This window comes from Amblyomma maculatum, chromosome 9 (assembly GCF_055883805.1).
Source record: "Amblyomma maculatum isolate TAMU_Amacu chromosome 9, ASM5588380v1, whole genome shotgun sequence".
Classification (NCBI taxonomy): Eukaryota; Metazoa; Arthropoda; class Arachnida; order Ixodida; family Ixodidae; genus Amblyomma; species Amblyomma maculatum.
Genome location: NC_139352.1, coordinates 1,710,388 through 1,732,115, shown reverse-complemented (window position 1 = coordinate 1,732,115; position 21,728 = coordinate 1,710,388). Strand labels below are relative to the sequence as shown.

The following is a 21,728-nucleotide window of genomic DNA, read 5'->3' as shown; positions in this document are numbered from 1 at the left end:
GGAGAAATCTCTCACCAGGGCTGGCCTGGCTCGATAGTTGAGCCATATGTCGTGGCCAGAGTGAATCACTGCATAACCATAAGCATATCCACAAGCACTACAACCAGCTACACCACCAGCTGAACCCAGGCGTAGCCATAGCTATTGCTTTCGCAATTACCAGGCTTAACCAAGCTAATCCACTGCCAATTTTTTTACGAAATTACGTAATTACGTGCATGTAACCCAGTTTGATACCGTGAATTGGCAAGATGTTTATATCTTGGAGGGCTAAGGAGTAATTTCGAACGGGGACCTTTTAGTGTGAACTGACATGGCACAGCACACGAAAGCCTCTCCATTTCGGCCCCGCCGGGGTGGTACAGTGGTAAGACGCCCGACTACTGTGCCGGAGTTCCCGGGATCGAATCCTGGCCTCGGCGGCTGCGTTTCGATGGAGGCGAAACGAAGTGGCGTCCGTGTGCTGTGCGATGTCAGCGCACGTTAAAGATCCCCAGGTGGTCGAAATTACTCCGTAGCCCTCCACTACGGCCCCCCTTTCTCTCTATCCACTTTCACTCCCACCTTCATCCCTTCCCTTATGGCGCGGTTCAGGTGTCCACAGAGCAAGTGTGACAGATACTGCTCCTTTCCCTTCCTATGAACCAACCTGTCTGGAAGCCGCGTGCTTCGTCAGACTTGTTACCGCGACTTCGAACCACGGTCCTGCGAGCTTCCAGAGGGAAAAAAATGTTTTTCTCACATCTTCCTAGTTGTTTGAGTAAAGCTGTGGAACCAAATATGATTGCGCCTAATAAGTGAGCACATTTTATCGGAAATTAGTGTTATAGCATACACAATATCAATAATAATATTCTATAAAGCGGGTATACTCGGCAATAATCAGCAGAAATTAGTAATAGCGAGACTGTAGCGCAAATCAGACAGGACACACGAGAAGAACGAACAACACGAGCGCTCGTGTTGTTCGTTCTTCTCGTGTGTCCTGTCTGCTTTGCGCTACAGTCTCGCTATGTTCACGCACCAACAAGCCCAAAAAGCCACCCTTTAGAAATTAGTCCATAAACCCCATGGATAAGTCCTTAGCAAGGATATTCTAGCCGCCTTGCCCAATACTTCGCCACGCACCTCACATTGCTTCGTTCCAGAAATCAATGTGTCAATATTTGTATGCGGTAAGCGCCAGTCAAAAAGATTCAAGGAAAACAAGAGGCAACGAAGTTGAGGATGAGCCGAAGAAAGTTCAATGCAACCTGGGGCGGTATACCCTCTTTTAGAGGTGCGTTCGGCACTCTGCGCCCCTTTGTAAATGCTGTTCGTTGAAAGCTTGCATAAAATAGGTCACGCGCTGTTGATAAGTCAGCGTGCGTGTGTGCCGCCGATCCGTTCATGCTACAACAGTTGTCTTCCGAGCGGCCGGGAAAACGAAGCGCTTGCGAAGCGACGATTGATTACTCCGGGAAGACAGTGGCACGGCGAGAATCAATGGCACTTATACTGAAGCAGGCAATTGGGGGCATATGATGGTCTACTGGCTGTTTTTGTACTGTTTGCGTTAGTACGATGCCCGTTCGAAATCGCATTCTGGTGTGGAGTGCAATGACCCCGGTGCATCAAAGACAGAAAAAGTTCCTTCGTGTTCGCGAATAATTCCACCTTCATAAATATCGATACATTATTTCATCGCCAGCGAGGCGCCTTGCATCGAACAATAGCGCTACGTACGTATGAGGCATCCCGGAAGCTTCGGGCATGCATTGGATTCATTTACTTCCGCACGAAGCGTCATTCTGAGGATCGAAGTTGTAACGTGGGCAGGTTTTTCTGCCCTCGATCGTTTACTAAAAGGGAACCTCGAGATGGGCGCTTGATATAGAAAGAAAACAACATATTTCTGCGACTGAAACGAGTGGACAGACTTAAGCAAGTTTCCATAGACTGAATAGACATCCAGCATCCTATTGCTGCGTCACTTAAGTGATCCCAATATTCAAAATGTTCTTCACTAAGAAGAAGTGTTTGCATAAGCTGGACGACAGTCCTGTCTTTTGTGTGCCGTCTTCTAATCACAACAAAGTTTTAAGACAAGTATGACAATTGAAGTTTTGTCATATGAATAGTTTGATAGGGAAGTCCCAGTATCTGGCCATGGCACTCCTTAAAGAATAAAAGTGCGCATATTATCCGTGCCCAGTTGAAAACAACACTGATTTTTCATTACACTTTTGATGCAATGATCTGGTCAGATGTTAATTTTTCATGAACCTATTAGACTAACGTAAGCGCTTTGACAGCCAAAAGTTTGTTTTGGCTGGTTGGTTGGCTTATTGGGTTGAACCTATCGAAGCTATTTAGGCTACGAGAGACGCCGTCGTGGAGGGCTCTGGAAATTTTTGTCACCTGCGTTTCTTTAATAGAGCGCTGGCATTGAAGAGCCCACGGACGCCTTTTTGTATTGATAAAGCAATACTACGACAGCCAAAGCGAGACCTCGGGTGGCCGCAGCTACGCCGTGAAGAGGCATAGCATACGGTCTCCTCATAAAAAAAAAAAAAAGAATCAGCCTGCCATAGCATTTGAATTCCCGTTACCTCTATGCCAAGGGCAGGAGCTGCCAACTCGGGTCGCTCCTTTCATATGGGAGGGTGACATCAGAATAAGCCTGCCAGAACCGTTTGCATTCTCGTCACCCCTACGACACGCATGCACGTCCATACGGCTCGGTTAAAGCGTGACTCTACATGTGGGCTGGTAGTTTACGCTCTCACGTCATACCCTTAAAGGATGAGCTTAAGTGTCCCTAATAATGCAGCACCTTTGCACTGATCGGGCGTGATAGGGGAATAATGTAGCAGACAAATAAAGCTTCCGCTGTTCCTTTCGCAATTTAACTTGGGTTAATCAGAGCTAAACTAATTTTTTTTTCGCCTTCATCAAAAACCGGCCTCCGCGGCCGGCACTCCATCCGACACCCTTGGGCGCAGCAGTAAAGGGCCCTAACCACAGCACCACCGAATTGGGGCAGCCGAACGTTTGCTGGTTTCATTATAAGTACGCGGAACGGAGTGCCGCAGGAACAGACATCATTGATGTGAGAAGTAAAACATAAGCTTGACGCACCAGCCAGCACCGTTTAATATTGTATTCACAATTAGGGCGGTTTCAGTGAGCAGGTGTTTAGTGTGATGTATGACACGTAGGTAGGCGCGCTCCATACAGTCATCACGCCGTACAGGGTGTTATCTAATTTACTCGTTACGTTCGCGTCATTCTCCGTTCATCCTCATTTTCCGCTGTTTTTATCCGCCTTATAAAATCGCACGATGTATCAAGGTGTTCACTAACTGACCAGAGCAATAGTATATAATGCGCTTCCGTTTTCCACAACCGTCTACTTTTGAGATCGAAAAGTTGGGTCTGGTTCACAGCTTGTATATTTTGCGAGGCACATGCCGGTGAAAAACACACTGTGGATGGGGCCATATATCCCAATGTGCAAACAAGACGCCCTAAAAATTGGTGTAAATAAAGTTGCCACCTTAGGCGGTTTAAGAGAGGACTGTACATTCAAGTTACGAAAAATGACGCCCTAAATATCTGCGCATGCTCAGTAACTCCAACGACTGTGTGAAATACAGCTCTTTGCTACCCCTGGGGACCAATTAATTTACCCACATTGCTTCTCTTCGCTTAATTACTGCACGAAGGGCTGAGTGACGAATGCAATCATCTTGCCCTAGCAAGTCGTCTTGTGATTATAAATGATTTCTCTCTATTTTGCTTTAAATGACACAATTTAGACTTCATAGACATCGCTCGAAGGCAAATATCTGCTCTCCTCGCTGAGCCACACAGTGTCCCAACACGCACTTCATGCGGTGTATTTGTGGTGGCTCTAAATTTCTTCCTGCTGACGCTGCCACATACTTCCTTCTTAAAACACGCAGACGTGGAGTGCAGCTTCCCTGTTCCCATCGGGAACGGCCATTGGCTGCTGTCCACCAACTCGACCCACTACGGGGCCACCGTGGAGTACGAGTGCGACAAGAACTACCACTTAGACGGTGCACCCAGGCGACTGTGCCTCGAGAACGGCACATGGAGCGGGCCGGAACCACTCTGCCTCGGTAAGGGAAGGCTTCAGGTGTGCGTGACGGGCAAGAGCCAGGATTGGCGACGTAGGTCATGGTGCTTTATTAAGGAATAACGCAGCACGGGATGGACAAAGCATAGAAAGAGTGACATTACATGAGCGCCTGTGTCTTGTGATTTTCTTCGCTAGTCTTATTTAGTCGAATCTTGAGCTTAGACGTGTCGACAAGACAGAATTTAGGCATGAGCTTGACAAGTCGACAAGATAACGTGGCTAGTGAACAATGTGTTAGTACGCCTTCCGTTTCCTTATTGAAGAAGGAGGTGGAATTCCCAGCTCACTGACCAGACAGAGAAGGGATAAGTTAGGTGTACATTGGAAGCAGTGAAGAAAGCATAAAGTGCGCGGGTGTGAATAATTGATTGTCAGCGCAGCATCGGTCTTGTCTATGTGTGTGCTTCCCTTCTGCGCGTAGCGCCCGTGCAGCTGCGTTTTTCCTGATAGTCTTATTCCTGGCGTGCTTTGTAGTACTTCTCAATGGGTTTCACCAAATACAACAAACTGGCATTATATTGATCTTTTTTTAGAAACAGTTTAAAGAACGACAAGCCGGATACACGGTCATTCTTTCCTGTTTTTGTCAAAGCACCATTTCGAGGTTTGCTTCCATTGTATCCGTTGCGTATAAGCGAAATAGAGACTGTAGATCCGCAAATAATTTGAAAACAACTTGCGAAGCTAAGAAACGCCACAAGAACGGCGTGCTATTGTAATAAAATGAATGTGTGATCAGCAGTTGTCTGTTCTTCGACAACCTACAATTGAAAAAATGAACCTTGCTGCTGATGGCATGTAATTAGGGAAATCACTGAGGGACTTCCTTCCAAGCGTGATTTTGCCTAGCGCATGTTATATTGATTTTCACCCATACTGCGAAGCGCGGAGGCTGGGAAATTTGTTTACTAGGCACGATGATGAGGCTACTAACGACCTAAAACCGCCTGTCATATATTAGTGGTGTGCCCAGGAGAGCGGTTTATGTATTCAGGAAAGTAATGACAGAAAGAAATCTGAACGACATCAACCCTGTGCCCACCAAGTGACTACGTGGTTAGGGTGCTGGGCTGCTGAGTGGGAGTACCTGGGCGGGTTCGATGCCGGGCTTCAGCGATCGCGTCTCCGTGGAGAAAAATCAGTGAAGGCGTCCTTGCATAATTGTTAGTCAGCCTTCTTCCTTCGTACCTTCTGTGGGTATGCTATATCTGTTTAAATATAAGTTCAAGCCAAGTAGCCCAGCTATCCACCCCTTTATGAAGTCCGACTCCTTATTTTGTTTTATATGAGTGGCTAGTGTCAGACTGCTTCCTTGGAAATGTATCAGCTATTCCTAATAAGTTAAGCTAGTGTTGCGAGTTCTACTGTGCTGGCCAGAGCAAAACTTGTAAAATAAAACATTAAATGAGTTGACGTAAATAAGTAGATGAAAAGAACTTGAGGACGAATCTCTAGCCGCCTTTTTTGTTCCTTTTGTTGAACGTGACTGCCACGAAGAGAGAAATTTTCATTCAGGATGTGCAGTGCAACGTCGCATATGCAGGGGCCTACCGCATGCGACGGCACCTTCAATATTCGCTGACAGATGTCCTGTTTTCTAACGCTCCTGTGTGCCTTTTCCCCCTTGGTGCATGGGTCACAGAGGTGCGTTGTCCGGAGCCGAAAACCAGTGACAGCTGGACAGTGATTAAATTCTCGACCAGCCTAGTGGGCTCCTCGGTCGAGTATTCCTGTGAGCCCGGCTACGAGCTGCAGGGCCTCAGCACCCGCGTCTGCCAGAGCAGCGGCCGCTGGAGCGGAGACGCACCAAACTGCACCCGTGAGTGGGACACCTTTATCGTCTTCCCATGCTCTTGTTACTGAGTTGATGCAAAGGTCAGCCCTGCGGGGGTGCGCTGTTGTTGTTGTGGCTGTAGGAAGAAGGAAAAGAAAATCCACGGTTCTGCTACTGGCTCTGTAGCTGAGCCACCTCTGCTGCCTCGTGCGGACAGAACAGAGAAAGTAGAGAAGAAAGAAAAAGAAGAGGGAGAGAAATACGCGCGCCGCAACAGCCGTCGTTCACCACCTAAGTGGCGGCGGGTGCAATGACTGACTACAACAAATAAACATTTGGTGGCTGGCTAGCCCCCGCCTCAAGCGGCGTTGACCTACCGTCCCAGCCCCGCAGGGCCAGGAACAGCCACCCTTCACCTTCTGCCCTGAATGCAAGCGTAGGGTATATTGCCAAAACGTGCCTTTCAGCACAAGTTGGGAACGCAACCCTCGTATAATCACAACTTAGTAAAACTTGACACCATTCCTAAGAAGTACCGATAAAATTCCAGCAGTCTTACAACCATAACATATTAAAGCAAGTTTCTCAATATAAGTACCCTGAGCTTTGGATTATGAATAAACGTAACTGCAATAAACAGGTAAGTTGTGTGATAATAATGCGAATGCGATATTGTTTTATCTTTGAAAGGCCTTTAACCTTTCCACTCGTAGCGTTCCTCTACTTGCATTGAAGTCTGTAGTACTTCGAACACTAGAATATGCCGTCAATGAACATTTGGGACACAGATACACTAATAGAAATTAAATTGAAAATGTGTAGAAAAGGGACATTCCCATACAGCAAGCAACACCTGCATCTGCAACCGCATCACTAATAAAAGGAGGTTTAGTTTCATTAGTTAACAGAAATTACGTAATGCGTGCTAAATTTTCGCATCAATTAATTAAAGGAGAATACAACGTGGGTTTTGCAAACAGTATTTCGTTTACATTTAGGTATGTCACAAGGCAGCATTATAAACTGACACTAAGCGCTTTTCGCACAAATATTAACACATTTAAGTACTCATTCTTACCATTAGCTGTCACTGACTTCAATTTACTGAACAAGAGTGAAGCTCCTGAACTATCATTGTAATTATTTGAACGCCAAGTGTAGGTTTGTATAGATATTTCTCTTGTCGTGTTTTATGTGTGTGTCGTTTATTTTTTAATCTTGCTTTCACTATTCAACCATGCCGTTGTTTTAATTTTTTCCCGTTTCTTGAATTGCATTCTTTTTTCTTGTGTATTCCCAACCTGCCAAAGTTCTTCCAAGTACTTGCAGTATGTATAAATAATAAAAAATAACTTCCCCCGAATATACGAGGGCAGCACTACAAATCCTAATATAGCTACCGCGAGATTATGAGGTATCTGCGCTGGCATTGTGGGGTTCAGCGTATCTCTAATAGATGCTTAATTTGCATAATCGTGGTATTTATTCGCACCACAGCCCCACATCATCATCATCATCATCAGCCTGATTATACCCACTGCAGGGCGAAGCCCTCTCCCATATTTCTCCACTTAACCCGGTTCTGTGCTAGTTGCATCCACTTGACCCCTGTGAACTTCTTAATCTCATCCGCACACCTAATTTTCTGCCGCCCCCTGCTACGCTTTCCTTCCCTTGGAATCCAGTCTGTTACCCTCAGCGACCATCGGTTATCCTCTCTTCGCACTACATTCCCTGCTCATGTCTATTTCTTCTTCTTAATTTCCACTAGAATGTCGGTAACTTGAGTTATTTCTCTGACCCACTCTGCACGCTTTCTATCTCTTAATGTTACCCCTACCATTTTTCGTTCCATAGCCCACTGGGTTGTCCTCAACTTAAGTAGAACTCTATTGGTTAGCCTCCAAGTTTCAGCCCCATAGGTGAGTACAGGCAAGATGCAACTGTTGTATACTTTCCTCTTGAGCGATACCGGTAAGTTGCTAGTCATAATCTGCGAGTGCTTGCCAAATGCGCTCCATCCCTATCTTATTCTTCTTGTCATTTCCTTTTCATTGTCCGGATCTGCGGTTACTACTTGTCCTAAGCAGACATATTCGCCTACTACTTCCAGTATTTCACTACCTAATGTAAACTGCTGTTCCTTCCCGAGGCTGTTGAACATTACCTTAGTCTTCCGCATATTGATTTTAAGCCTACCTTTCTACTTTTTCTATCTAGGTCATCAATCATTATTTGCAGTTCATCCCCCGAGTTGCTTAGCAAGGCAATGTCATCAACAAATCGCAGATTACTGAGGTATTCTCCATCAACCTTATCCCTAACTGCTCCCATTCCAAGTCTCTGAATACTTCCTCTAAACAAGCTGTGAATAGTACTGGGGAGATTGTGTCTCCTTGCCGAACACCTTTCTTTATGGGAATTTTGTTACTCTCTTTATGCAGAACTATGGTTGCTGTGCAGCCACTATATATATCTTCCAGCACTTTCAAGTACGGCTCGTCTACCCCCTGATTTCGCAATGCCTGCATCACTGCCGAAGCTCAACTGAGTCAAATGCTCTTTCGTAATCAATGAATGCTATGCTCTTTCGTAATCAATGAAGCTGATTTCCCCCTTTTCATAGTTTGTAGTGCTTTCTTGACCTCGTCCTTTGTCACTGGTGGAACGTCTGACTGTTTTTCCCTACCGCCAATCTCATTACGGTCCTGACTACTTTGGCTACTGTAGAGATCTGTATAGAACTCCTCGGCTACTTTGCCTATCTTATCCCTATTAGTGATGAAGTTGCTCTTCTTGTCCCTTATCGCATAAATCTGGTTTTTGCCTATGTCCAATTTCTTCTTTACCGCTTTAAGGCTTCCCCCGTTCTTTACAGCATGCTCAATTTTCTCCATGTTATACTTCCTTATATCGGCCACCTTGCGCTTATTGATTAGCTTTGATATTTCGGCCAATTTGATCTGGTCTGTTCGATTGGAAGCTTTCATACTCTGGCGTTTCTTAATCAAATCTTTCGTCTCCTTCGACAGCTTACCGGTATCCTCTCTAACTATCCTACCGCCTACTTCTCCCGCGCACTCAGTAATGATATCTCTGAAATTATTGTTCCTTGCCTCTAGGGTAATATCGCCATCCTCAGTTAGAGCTGAATACCTATTCTGTAGCGAGATCCTGAACTCTTCTGCCCTCCCCCTCACCGCTAATTTGTTGATGGCTTTCTTTCTTACTAGTCTGTTGCGTTCCTTCTTCAGATTTAGGCTAATTTCGGGACCTCACCATCCTGTGGTTACTGCATCGCACTTTCCCGATGACCTCTACATCCTGCACAATGGCGGGGGTTGAACACATTATGAAGTCGATTTCATTTTTAGTCTCTCCGTTAGGACTTTTCCATGTCCATTTCCGGTTCTTCCGTTTGCTGAAGAAGGTATTCATCACTCGTAAGTTATTGCGCTCTGCAAACTCAACTAGTAACTCCCCCCTGCTATTTCTAGAACCAATGCCATAGTCACCTACTGCCTTGTCTCCTGCCTGTTTTTCCCCTACCTTGGCATTGAAGTCGGCCATTAGTACAGTATACTGCGTCTTTACTTTTCGCATTGCCGATTCTACACCTTCATAGAAGCTTTCAACTGCCTGGTCATCATAACTACATGTAGGTGCATGGGCCTGTACAACCTTTGGTTTATACCGCTTATTAAGCCTAATTACGATGCCTGCAACCCTCTCATTAATACCACAATACACTTTATTTCGCACTGATGCAATCCGGAGCTGAGTGTGCTGCCCTGATGGTAACGAACAGGGCGCATATCTTCCTTTCAGGGCACATGCCAAGCACTTCAGGAGACAGTGTTTCTGAGTTCGTTAAGATTTTATATTATTAAAAAACAAATACTGTAGACAAGGCAACGTGACTATCAGTAGCTGTCCCTTGGTTTCATTGAGCCGGAATATTCTACTTTTTTATGAACTTTGACTGTTTGTTGTGGCTGCGCATGCACATGGTATTATGCGTGCTCGCAGCAGTGGCCCCATTTTTAACCTGCGACAGCGCATATATGCTGCGGCGTATTTCGCTTTCCAGACAAGCAAAATTGCGAACAGCCGTGGTCTGGTCGTAACGTCAGCCCTAATACAAGGTAACAATTTCGATCTGCAGGGGGAATTTCAGACGGGCTGATATTTTTTGTAGCACCGTCGGTGCATAAGGATTTAGAGTGAAGTAACTTTTAGACGACGTCCTGACGCAAGTATTTTTCAGCGCCGGCATCAGCTTGATAAGCAAACTAACGGCGGGTGTAAATAGTACATCTCCCATGGTGGGACCAATATGCTCGCTGCTGTTTCAGCTGCGGTGGTAGCTTTATGTCTCCAAAATGGTTTGTATGCACTTCGTGTTAGTGTGAAATTGGCAGTTAATAATCGCAAGCATTGCATATACTCAATCACGTAGAAACAGTTGTTTTTGTTTTTGAGCAAGTACATGTGCTGTCAATTTGTCGATGGAAAAGAATGCTGTCTTTGAGGCTAGTTCATAGTTACATAAGTCCACCACTGTTCTCATCTGCCATTGCAGCGGAAATGTGCGCTGCAAACAGTAATGTAATCTTGGTCGCAGGCTGTTCAATACGGACATTGATTATCCTGGAAATTTCAGAGTGAAATAGGCGAAGACGACCAAGAAATATTAATTCCGGGACAGCTATTGCTTGTCCCATTTCTTTCGTGTTTCTTCGTCATAATGGCTTTTGTGCTTTTCTTAAAATTTAAATCATGGCTGACCTACCTTCACCGACATTCACTAACATTTTTATTTATTTTTGGTGATTTTTTCGTTCTTCAATTTTATAATAAATTTCGTAGGTTTGTCTCGCCTTTGACGACCCATTTCGAGGGCTAGGGTATTCAGAAAAACGGTTGGTTGTGTTTTCTGCCCGTAATGTGCGCTTTACACAACCTTCATGGACCTTATTATTAAGAATTTTGTTATTTCGTCTGGGCGCAAAACGTTGTAAAAAAGGATTAATACGCTGAACGCTAGACACAACTTCACTGATAGATGTGAAGTTGTAAACGGTACGCAGACCCAAGCCGGATGTTGTTCTTTAGTATCATCCATCAGGACGTACATAATGTGACCACGTGATGGCAATATCGTACTTGGAAGTGGCAAATTTACAAGGTACATGGTGCACGCACCGAACTCACACTCTCCCTTCTCACCTGAGCTCTATCTTTCCTCTGTAGGGGCGAGCGAGACCCAGATGTTCATTCAGACAAACGCAGTTGCAATAGTCTTTCCTTTTATACCTGTCCCACTTCCTTTCGTGAGTACATATGAAAACGGACGTATATTTGGTAAGTGTAGAGCCTTCGTCAAGCTTTCGTGACTTCCTTTGGAAGAAGCGGCGCAGAAGAGAAAGACTTGAACGAAAGAAGACGCACACAACGCCGTGTGTATGTTCTTTCGAGCATTCCCCTGGCACGTTGCAATTGGCAGGTGACATCAAGAGACGACGCGAGAAAGTTGAGTCTGTGGCTCGTATCAACTGGATTATCTGTTATGAGCTATGAGGATGAGGTGAACGCAGGGATGTTCGTACGACTTCGTTATAGCGGGTCTTTATCTTGACGTCGGCGGGTTACATAATCCTGCAACTCTCAACTGTATATGCTAATGAGCATGTGTGGGATCATAGCGGCACAAATTTAGGCATTAGTCTTAAGCGAGTAGCAGGGCAAACGTGTGTGAAAGAAGATTCGCGTTAGTTTCACGTTGCACGTCACCCTCGCGTTTTTTCTTTACGCTATGAACTTTGTGCGCTTGCAGCTCACTGTCACGCAGTTTTCACGCTGTGAATTTTGTAAGCCCATTTGTAGGACCAGGCATCTCATCACTTCATTCTTTAGCATTACTCGACGGTGAACTTTAGTACACATGTAATGGTCGCATTCAATCTCCCTCTACTTTTGTTTCCTTTATTTTTCAACACCTTTCTCATGCCGCCTTTTTCTCACTTATTCCCTCTCCTACGCCGCATGTCAGCGAATCCTAAACGGGGGCTGAATTCTCTGCTTTTCATTATTTCTCTCTCTCTCTTACGATAATCGCTGGGGGATTGCCCAGACATGGCCCATTAAAGCTGTCGCGCCTTTCCCTTAAAGGCGCAGCTTTAGTACCGCTAATCAATTTATTTCTTTATGTTTTTTGCCCTCAGTTTCCAAGATATTATGATGCTTTTGGGCACGACCTTAAGTAAAATGTTTCACAAATTTAGTTCTTTGTATAAGAAAAATTAATGTAACATTTACAAGGTTTGTCATTTCTTCACAGTAATATTATTAATGCAATACTCACTGTAATATGCGTGTTATAAAAGGACTTCTGGAGTTTTTATTTCGTTAATTTTTTTATTTTTTTGCACACGCGCCTATTTCCTCGTATCCTGCACAGTGGTGGACTGTGGTAACCCGTCTGTCATCAGCAACGGCCGAGGGCTGCTCGTAAACGGAAGCACCACGTTTGAGAGCGTGGTACGGTACGAGTGCCTGCATGACTTCAAGCTGATCGGCGAACCTGTCAGAACCTGTCAAGAGGACGGCCATTGGAGCGGACACGAGCCGCGGTGCACAGGTGAGAACAGCGTGCTTCGTACCAGGGGCTGTGGCTGGAAAAGTGGCCGGTTAATATTATTACGGCTGGTCAGGATATCAGATTGGTTATGAAAGCGCTGCAAGCGTAACCCATGCAGACGCAGGCGTAGAAATGAGATTACGAAGTTTCCTGATATGTGATGGTAGCGAGAGGCTCAAGATCAGATGCCACCTGACAGGACCACCGAAAGAGAGTTCTGCTTTCCTGGGCCGGAAGTTGCAATAGAAGTTGCAATAGTATTTCTAGAGCTAAGAAGTGACCAAGAGTGGCATGCTTAGCCACAGGAGGTTTGTCTGGGTCAGTTGGTTTGTTCCGTTAGACCAAAAAAAAACAACGTGAAAAAATGAAGACAAGAATGAACCCACTATGCAGGACAGGCGCTGACTCCCGATTTTCAGCTTTTTACAGCAACAAGGTTAGTCGTAACAGCAACGAACATGACCACTTATATTGCTAATGAGGTTAACCATAACTCTGGTTAACCTCGCGACTCTCAGTCGAGAGTCAGCGCTTGTCCTGTGTTGCAGTCCCTTTTCGTCCTCGTTTTTTTTCCCGCTGCATTTTTCGTTAATGGTGGGCTTCGCCTGTACATATTTTTTCTATGAACTTTGGAACCTGCTCTAAAAGTTACATCAATGCTTCAGCTTCATGCGCGTCCGAGCATGCAATGCTTAAAATTAGAGAAAAATGTGTTGTGTAACGAGAACTCTGTGTAACGAGAACTAAATCTTAGGCAGAAAATATTATTTTCCTGCATGGATTTTCTCCTAGTCTTCCAGCCTTCACACATTTTCGCATTCTTTAATATTTGGCCAGGGAACTGTGTGCTATAGTCTATAGTGCAAACAGTAGCAGGTTAAATACTTTTGCACCTAGTTTGATGAGTGGTAGCTGTGTTCTGTTTGGTTTTGCTGATACTACGTATTCAGCAGGCGTCACTGTGAGACTACCATATGACCTCTCATGTTATTGAGAATCAATCATCTTTCAAGGTCGAAGTCAATGTCAAAGGTCAGTCATGGTCAAGCGTTCAGTTATTCACGTGGTCGTGCACCCTCTTAGCATAGCAAAACACATTGAGCTATAATTGTCGCTAGACTGGCTAAGTCCACTTTTGCTCAGGTTCAAGGTCACGACGACGGAACGAAGCGATGTGGGGGTTTGCACCTGGAGATTAGAGCTATCTCTCTAAAAGAAAAGATGAAGATCCAGGTTACGCCCTTTTGGTCACAATTAGAGAACCGTTACTCTGTCTTGATGTGGTTATTGGTGCGAAGCGCCGAGTCAGCTATCATAAAGGTTTATAACATATGGAGTGAAAAACAAAACACAAGGGGACGTAAGGAAACAGTACACTCGAATGGCACGCAGCAAACGGCTGATAACTCTCAAAACTATTTATGGTCAGTTCAAGCTCACGTAACATGATTGAGAGCACAGTTGTAGACATTGCTGAGTTCTTCATAAATATTCTTAGATATGAGATTTAATTGAAGTATAATATTCACTGAATACGTTCGGTAGTTACAATGCAAGTTCAGGTGAAGTTTTTGTTCAGTGTTCACCGTTGTTGTTTCGAAGCGGGGCTGAATAACCCGCGGCACGTGTTTCCATTTTCTTGCAGATATTCCCATGATCGGCATCAATGATATCGAAGGCGCTGACAGCAATCGTAAGCATTAGCTTTTTACTTCTCACAGTGATCGGGTTTAAATTTAAGATGAAAAATTTGTAAAATACGCCGCCGCAGGTGCAGACTTCACCTACGATTCATCGCGGACTGTTGGCATCGCTATCGCTGTAGGAGCCGGAGCCCTGCTTGTGATTGCAATCGTTGTGGCCATTGTATGGATGAGAACGTAAGTAAAAATTTTTGTTGCGTTTGGAAGCTCTCTCAGAGCGGAGAAAATTGTCCTCTTTAGCGCCGCGCTTGCGCAAGGCTTTACTATTATTATTAACCTGCACATCGGCAGCTTATACCGTTTGCTAAAGATCCTTACCGATGTTGGCGTACGTCAGATGTAAAATGATTGTCTGTAACTTTGGATTTGATGCGTTCTTAAAAAAAAATAAAATAAAAATTGCTTTGCTCTCGAGATTTGTCAATTTTTATTTAATATGAATTTTCTTTGCTAAGTGTTGTTGTCTTGTAGCGACCGCATGTATTCTTGGTTGGCAATGACTGCTTTTTTTAAATAAGTAAATCATTAGGCACACAAATTAGGATAATAAATTAAGCAAATAAAAATAAGTAAGCACTTCATAACACCCTAATCTTGGATTCGGCAAATACATTAACATGGACGGTCCTAATAAGTATAACCGCGTGCTCTAATCCTGCGAATTGTGCGTCAAGGGGGGCTTCAAAAGGCCTGAGCAAATTCAAGCTTGAACATTTCTTCAACAAAGGTCTTCTTTTAAAAGATGACTGGACATCATTTTGCTTTAGCTGCAGACGCGTTAATTGTATAATATAAACGAAGACATGCAGGCAAAAGTATGCAAGAAAAATAGGATGAAAACTTGCGTGCACAACAAAACTGTAAAAACGTGCCACAACACATGCACTGTTCAGATAAGCAGGTGGCTGAAATAAAACAAAAGCAAGTTGAGAACCGATCACAACCTCGAGCTCAGCCGACGCGTTAGCCAGTGTAATCAGTATTGTCCCCTACAGGAAGGCCCAGCGGGTGAAGAACACGGAGAACATCGAGGTGAACCGTAGTCTCGAGAAGGACAACGCCACGGTCATGTCTTTCTCCCGATTGGCGCTCGAGGCTGCCGAGGCGAACAGCACGCCGTACAGCAACGGCCCGGGCATCCGGCACAACCCCAACGGCCTGGTCACCTTCGCTGCAGGCCCGCAGCCCATTTACGCCAATGTGACCGTTAACGGCCAGAACCTGGGCGCCCCCAACTCGTCTGCGGTAGCCAGGGTCAACCTAGGAGCGCCCCCGTCTCCTCCTCATGCGCCACCCAGGCACAACAACAACAACAACACTAGCAATTCCAACCACCACGCGCACCAGGCTTACGGCAACAACAGGAGTGCACCCGTGGGGAACGGACATCATATGTCCTCGACGCTACAGAGCCACGACGTGTGAGGTCTCCGAAAACAACGCACGACTTTTAAACATCGAGAACACGTATACTGCTATCATGATGAGGTGACGTGCAGTGATGGTAGTGCCAGATGGAGCGAGGTTACTCGGAACGACATCCCTGACCTCATGTCGTTGCTGGCGGATAGCACGTGTCTTCACTGGAACTGACTCGAAGACTGTGACCGCTTGCTTTTGGGACGTGAGCACTTAACACGCACCAGTTAACCTCCGATGACCCACGTACTATCAGCTGGGGACATCTTGAACACTACAAAAACACCTGGTGACACTTATAGCTCGCTTCTGCTGGCACCTGATTTGCAGTTGACGTGTACGATGTCTCTGGAGTGTGAAATGACTTGTGCCTTCCGGTAGCATGCCAAGCCATATACATTCATACTTGTGGTATACGGTCGCCGGTGAGAAGCGTTATGTCTTAGCACGGACTACTTTGCATGATGCTTATCTCGCTGAAGGACCGAAACTGGACGCGTCTCAGCTAAGTTACAGGGATTAGAACCGTGGTAGCCTGTCTGGGTGGCGTGTAACCGACACCCAGCGCTATTCGCAGCAATGCACGCTGCTCGAAAGGTACTGCAGCGGGGATAAAGCAGCCATGTGCTGGTGAATTAGAGTGTCCCTTTGGAAGTTAGGTGAATATTGTTAGGCGAATCCTTGTGCGCGCAAAGGCCAATTATCAAAACTGTTTAACAATTTTTAAAGGATTGAATTTGATGCAGCTAGGTTAGCGAGTATATTATGTTGTTATCGTCATGGCATGAAAAACGAGTGCTATGCAGTGATTAAAGCACTTAATCAGAATTTGTCTCTTGAACAAGTTCAAGAAGAGAGGTTTTGCAACTCTGGTATCACCTGAGCACTCAAATAGTATTCATAAATATTTTGTGCCCTTCTATGATGTAACTAGACAATGTAGGGAACTAGAGAGAGTGATGCAGTTAGGAAAAAAGAGTGGCCTTCGATAAGCCGTGCGACAGTCATCACTGTCTTCGCACCTCTACAGCCTTACGATACACGAAAACATTGTTTGTGCTGTAAGAGGGAGTGGAGCCGGTGATCTGACAGTGTGATTTTGAAAGAAAGGGGCTTTGGATGTGAGCATTGTAATGCAGATTGCAGAGGCCACAGTACTCGAACACAATCAACTGCCTTGAGTGCTCCTAGTCGTTGAAGATAAGTGCTTGACTGGCGAATCCAGATCTGAGAATAAGCCATGAAGCTCTGCACTGCAAAAGTCCATCAGTCTTTTAGATGACAGGAAAGTCAAAATGAAGCAAATATTAATTCTAAATATTTGTAAACAATAAAACTACATATACAATAAAGCTACAAACTAGCCGAGGCAGCACAAATCTTGGGCCCGGTGTGTGCACTGTGTTGTCAATGTCCGGCTCTATGTAGGACCGGTCTTTTCTAACGTGGTACCAACACTGGGCCCAAGATTTGTGCTCTCTGGCGCAAAACACCTCAGACTAAGGGAACTCACTAACATTTACTCGATTATATTGATTTAAGGGCTGCGTGTTCAGATGCTCAGTTGTGATTACATGCATAAAATTAGTAGTCTCGTTGGCAAAACTGTGCGAAATTGATATAGCTAGTCCCATACTTATTTCACAACAGTCTCCGTAAGGCTTTCATAAATTCGTAAATTGACGTGCACCTCGCAAAGACAGCTCTTCGGATCATGTAGGAATGGGGGTGAGTTACGTTCTCACTCATCCGGATCCTAAAATATCGAAAAATGTTAAAATACTGCTGCAGTACATTGCATAGTTGCGTACTGGGCTGCCTTTTTAAACTTGAAGAAAGGTAAGTATTCATGGCAGCAAGGGAGTAAGCTTAAAACATTCAAAAGGAATACTCATGGGTGACTAGATTTAGCAAGTGTACAGAACCCTGCACGTGTCAGCAAATGTCTGCTCTCTTTAACAATGACAAATATTAACTTATGATGGTTTCTTGGACCGAGATCATTGATGTTGCTCTGCCAAACGAGCACAAACACATTCAAAGAACTGTGTTGGACTTGGTAAAAGACATGCACGTCATCGCGAGTTCACCATTGCGCACACCGAAACTCGGTAGTGTTTCATCTGAAATGGGCAGTAATGAAACCGACACTCCGCGTGTACATATTGGCGAACCCTGGCCACCCAGCATTTACAGATTTAAATTAAATCTGGCCAATTCATTCGGCGAAGGAAAGGAGATTTTTAATCAGCAAAATCATAGTAAAAATCCTGGCTCACGAAAGAGTGCACATCTAGGATAATGGGAAGAATGACAAATATAAAACGTCTCGACACTGCACGGCACGCGAGATAAAACCCAGTCTTGTGTATGTGTCTCTGTAAACCCGCGGTTTTCTGTTAATCCTCTTCAAACCTCAGGCTCAACTTTCAACGTTGACAGTGGCCAAAGGGGCAGCGTTCTTTCGTGGCATATATCGCACTTGGACCAATCGTTATTGGTTGCTTGCCGCGGTGGTTTGCTGGAGCTGGTGTAGATTGAATTGAGGAAGCCGCCACATCTGCACATATTTTGCACATCTTAGTAAAAGAAAAAGAGGGGAGGGGGGGTTACGGTTTCGGATTATTAGAGTTGACCTACACTCCATCTCGTAAGTTGTTTGCAGCACTGTGAAATGAGGCGGGTTCGAATCCTGGCCTCAGCGGCCGCTTTTCGATGGGGGCGAAACGCAAGGCGCCCGTGTCCTGTGCGATGTCAGTACACCCCAGGTGGTCAAAATTTCCGGAGTCCTCCACTACGGCGTCTCGCATAGCCTAAGTTGATTGATTGAATGTCCTTTATTGAATAGGAAGGCTCATGACCATGGATGGGGATAAAGGGGAGTAGACAGAATCTTCATTGTTTAGGTCGTCACTCAAATCACATTGCTCTAATCAGGCCACTAAGCGTGCCATACTTGGCAAATATTATCTGTGTGTTAGCATCAGTTTCTAGAAGGAAACAGTAGTTCAGGCGGTAGGGTTCGATTTGGAGCGTCCAGTAGAAAAAGCAAGGCAATCCCAGACTAGATGAGATATGCTGCCGCGAGTTTTAGTCGTACAGGGGGGGCACTTAATCATTTTCTCTTTATACTGACGCCAGCGGGCCATAATAAGTGGCGTGTAAGCCGCATGGGCAATAGCTTATTCAAAAAGACTTCTTGACTTCGGGTGAGGTGGGTTTTTCTCGTAATAGGTGGGTCTGGTGTGGCCACCTGCTTGCGATGCTGACTGAGGCTACGAAGACTGGTCCGAGTATAGTGCATAAGGGCAAGAGGAGGGGTGAGTTGCCCGCCCAAGGTCGAGTAAGGCCTGAGTTGCTTTGTGACTTAAAACCCCACAAAACCAAACCAACTGTGAAACCTACAGCTCCATCGTTCAATCAAAGCTGCCGGAGCGTATCAAAACTGTGGCGCAATCGGCCTTTGTGTAGTACTCATGGTGGTGTCATAATATTTCGCTTCCCACTTAGCATCCATCTACTAAAATTGGAGGCTTGTTTGCGATAAGGATTTGAACTGAGAACTTACGTAGCTACAATTGTGTCGCGTTCATCATAAGCGCAGGTGTCCACCGAGAAGTGAAACAGATGCTGCGCCTTCCTTTCCGGCAAACCCAACTTACAATATAGAACAGTATTCGCGGGATGAAAATGGGATGTTAAAGGCGTTATCACGTCTATTCTTAAGGCAAAACATGAGCCGCCCCGTAATTTTAACGCGATAGCGGTGAAGGTCCCATTCACCGAAAATCTATAGTCGGCGGCTGCATTGGCGTTGTGAGCGCAATATGACGACCGTGGCGTTGGCAGGCGGTAGCTGACAGCTGAAATGGCCGAGCACTGCCATGACATGGGGTTGCCTGGCATTACTTTTGGCAGGAGCTGTCAACTCGGGACTCTCCTGTCATACGGGAGGGTGATATGAGAATTAGTCTGCCAGGAATGTTGCATTCACGTTAACCTATAAGCCACGCATTCACGTTCATACAGCTTGGTGAGAGGGGTGCTTCATATGTGGGCTGGCAGCCTGCGCTATCGCGTTATACCCTTGAAGGCGGAGCTTAAGTGTCCCCAGTAATATTTAACTGCTTTTCAAATGAGCATTGTAGTAAATGTAAAGATAGTTTGGCCTTTCGTACGACACTGCAACGAGCGTTCCACTCGCTGGATAAATTAGCAGAGAAAGCCCGCACGAACACAGCACCGTGGAGGCCTGATGCGAAGTCTGATGTCTCCTTTGTGCAGTGGGTGCATATTTACGCTCCACGATATGGAGACGCCTGCCATGGGATGACGTGCGCGAAGGAACGGGTTAGAGAGTTATAGCGAAGCGCCACCCACGATCTGTCATTGCGTGTTCTACCGCGCATGCCCATACTGCCTTGGAGATGCCAGATGCCCCCACAGGCTGGACAGCGGCACGCAGGCCTGCTGCACCGGGACCAATCAGCGCGTGAGCAGTGGCGGCCACGGGTCATGGCGGTGGATCGCACGCAGATAGCGCTATATTTCTCCCTATTCATAGCGCGCCTCTCTGGTTGGCTCAGATCGCCGTAGACTTTGCTGTGCTGCAGACAACTTGTGAGATGAGATATAGAATAAACTACGTGCACGAGCCAGGTGTTTGTTCTCTGTGGATAGTCATAAAGTTCATCAGCCTCGCGCAGCCTTAAACCACGCTTATAGACGTTCGGCTCTGTAGCATGTTGTAGAGTACGAAAAACAAAAGTATTAAGTGCAGATAGTCATCATGGTTTCCTGGACTGGAATGCATTGTGTAAAGAACGTGCTGGCCCAGATTTAAATGCATTTCGCCCAAGCTAATCACATTCTGATTATTTTGCCGACAGGTTCGACGCCTTCGTTTCTCTTTCTCTCCCTCTTCCAGTACCTCTTTCCCTGGGAAGTGTGGGTGACAGTCTGCAGGGGTTTTTTATTGAGTGGAAATCGGTCTGGGACTACTGAGGACCGGACTAAGGGATTAGAAAACCTTTCGTGTTCAAAACATCCCTTTCATTTCTCTCAGTAGACAACACGAAAAATTCAGCGTGTGTACGTTGGTTCGATCTTGCTTTTCCAGCACGCTATATCTGTGCAGCATTCTGTGCGCAGCACTTAAATTTCTCTTAAATATTGCCAGAGTCTCTTCGCCGATCCTGTTATTTCTTTTAAAGAGCTTGGCTAGGCTTAAGGAGAGTAGTTTGCAGAATAAAACAAGGGCCCAACATTTGAAAATTCTTACCCTTTATGTTTAAAGCCGTTTTTGTTTCTCATTAGTAATGATGTTGTTCCATTGAGAATGCCGTCCTTTTAAATGTAGTTAAGGTCAATTTCTGTAGATGTCACTGATTATATGCTGTTGACAGAGTAAGATCACTTTGCAGTAATGTGTTAAGATTTTTTGTTTGTCATACTGAAATAAATGTGTAATATATGTTGTCTAGCACAAAACAACTGTCCGCTCTTGACTAACCTTGCCGTGAATGATGCCTCTATTTTTGACCTGCTACTGGAATGTTTTGCCGCACTTATTTCACTGTTGTGTGGGAGTGAATGTGCTGTGTAACTAAACTCTCTACTGTCTCACTATAGGATCTACTTGTGTACAGAATGTTACTAAGTTATTTGCTACAAAGCACGATATTTCGGATCGCACGCGCGAGCAGCACGTGAAGAGCACACGAATTCATGTTTCTCTGCACACTTCTCAGAGTAGGATCAGCGGTTACTGTTATTCTCGCTGGTTTCGCCTCCAGCGCATGCAACCAAATAGCGATGCACTGACGAGTTGGGATTATTGTGAGAGTTTATTAAAAAACTATAGAAAATGACTGCTTTCATGTATGTTTGTGTGCGGTGGGTTGTTTGATTTTCTGTGTTCTACAGCATCACCGTGCGGGTCTTAGTGAAAAGTGTTTTTAGCACCAAGCATGCTTGTTGCTTCAGCCAGTACATCGTTCTTGGGTATTGAGGTAAGGCGGCGTGTCACTACGTGCGATAAAGGAG

General features: G+C 45.3%; 1 protein-coding gene across 1 annotated transcript in view; it reads left to right on the top strand.

Moving 5' to 3' along the window:
- LOC146178096 (P-selectin-like) overlaps positions 1-16,646 on the top strand; it is a 342,299-nt gene extending 325,653 nt beyond the window's left edge. Inside the window, exons 17-22 of the mRNA XM_084577931.1 lie at positions 3,948-4,127; positions 5,790-5,966; positions 12,382-12,561; positions 14,207-14,254; positions 14,333-14,441; positions 15,260-16,646. Of these exons, the coding sequence (XP_084434057.1) occupies positions 3,948-4,127; positions 5,790-5,966; positions 12,382-12,561; positions 14,207-14,254; positions 14,333-14,441; positions 15,260-15,689 (1,124 nt within the window). The 3' untranslated portion in view covers positions 15,690-16,646. The remainder of the gene's footprint in view (positions 1-3,947; positions 4,128-5,789; positions 5,967-12,381; positions 12,562-14,206; positions 14,255-14,332; positions 14,442-15,259) is intronic.
- Positions 16,647-21,728: the final 5,082 nt, after the last annotated feature.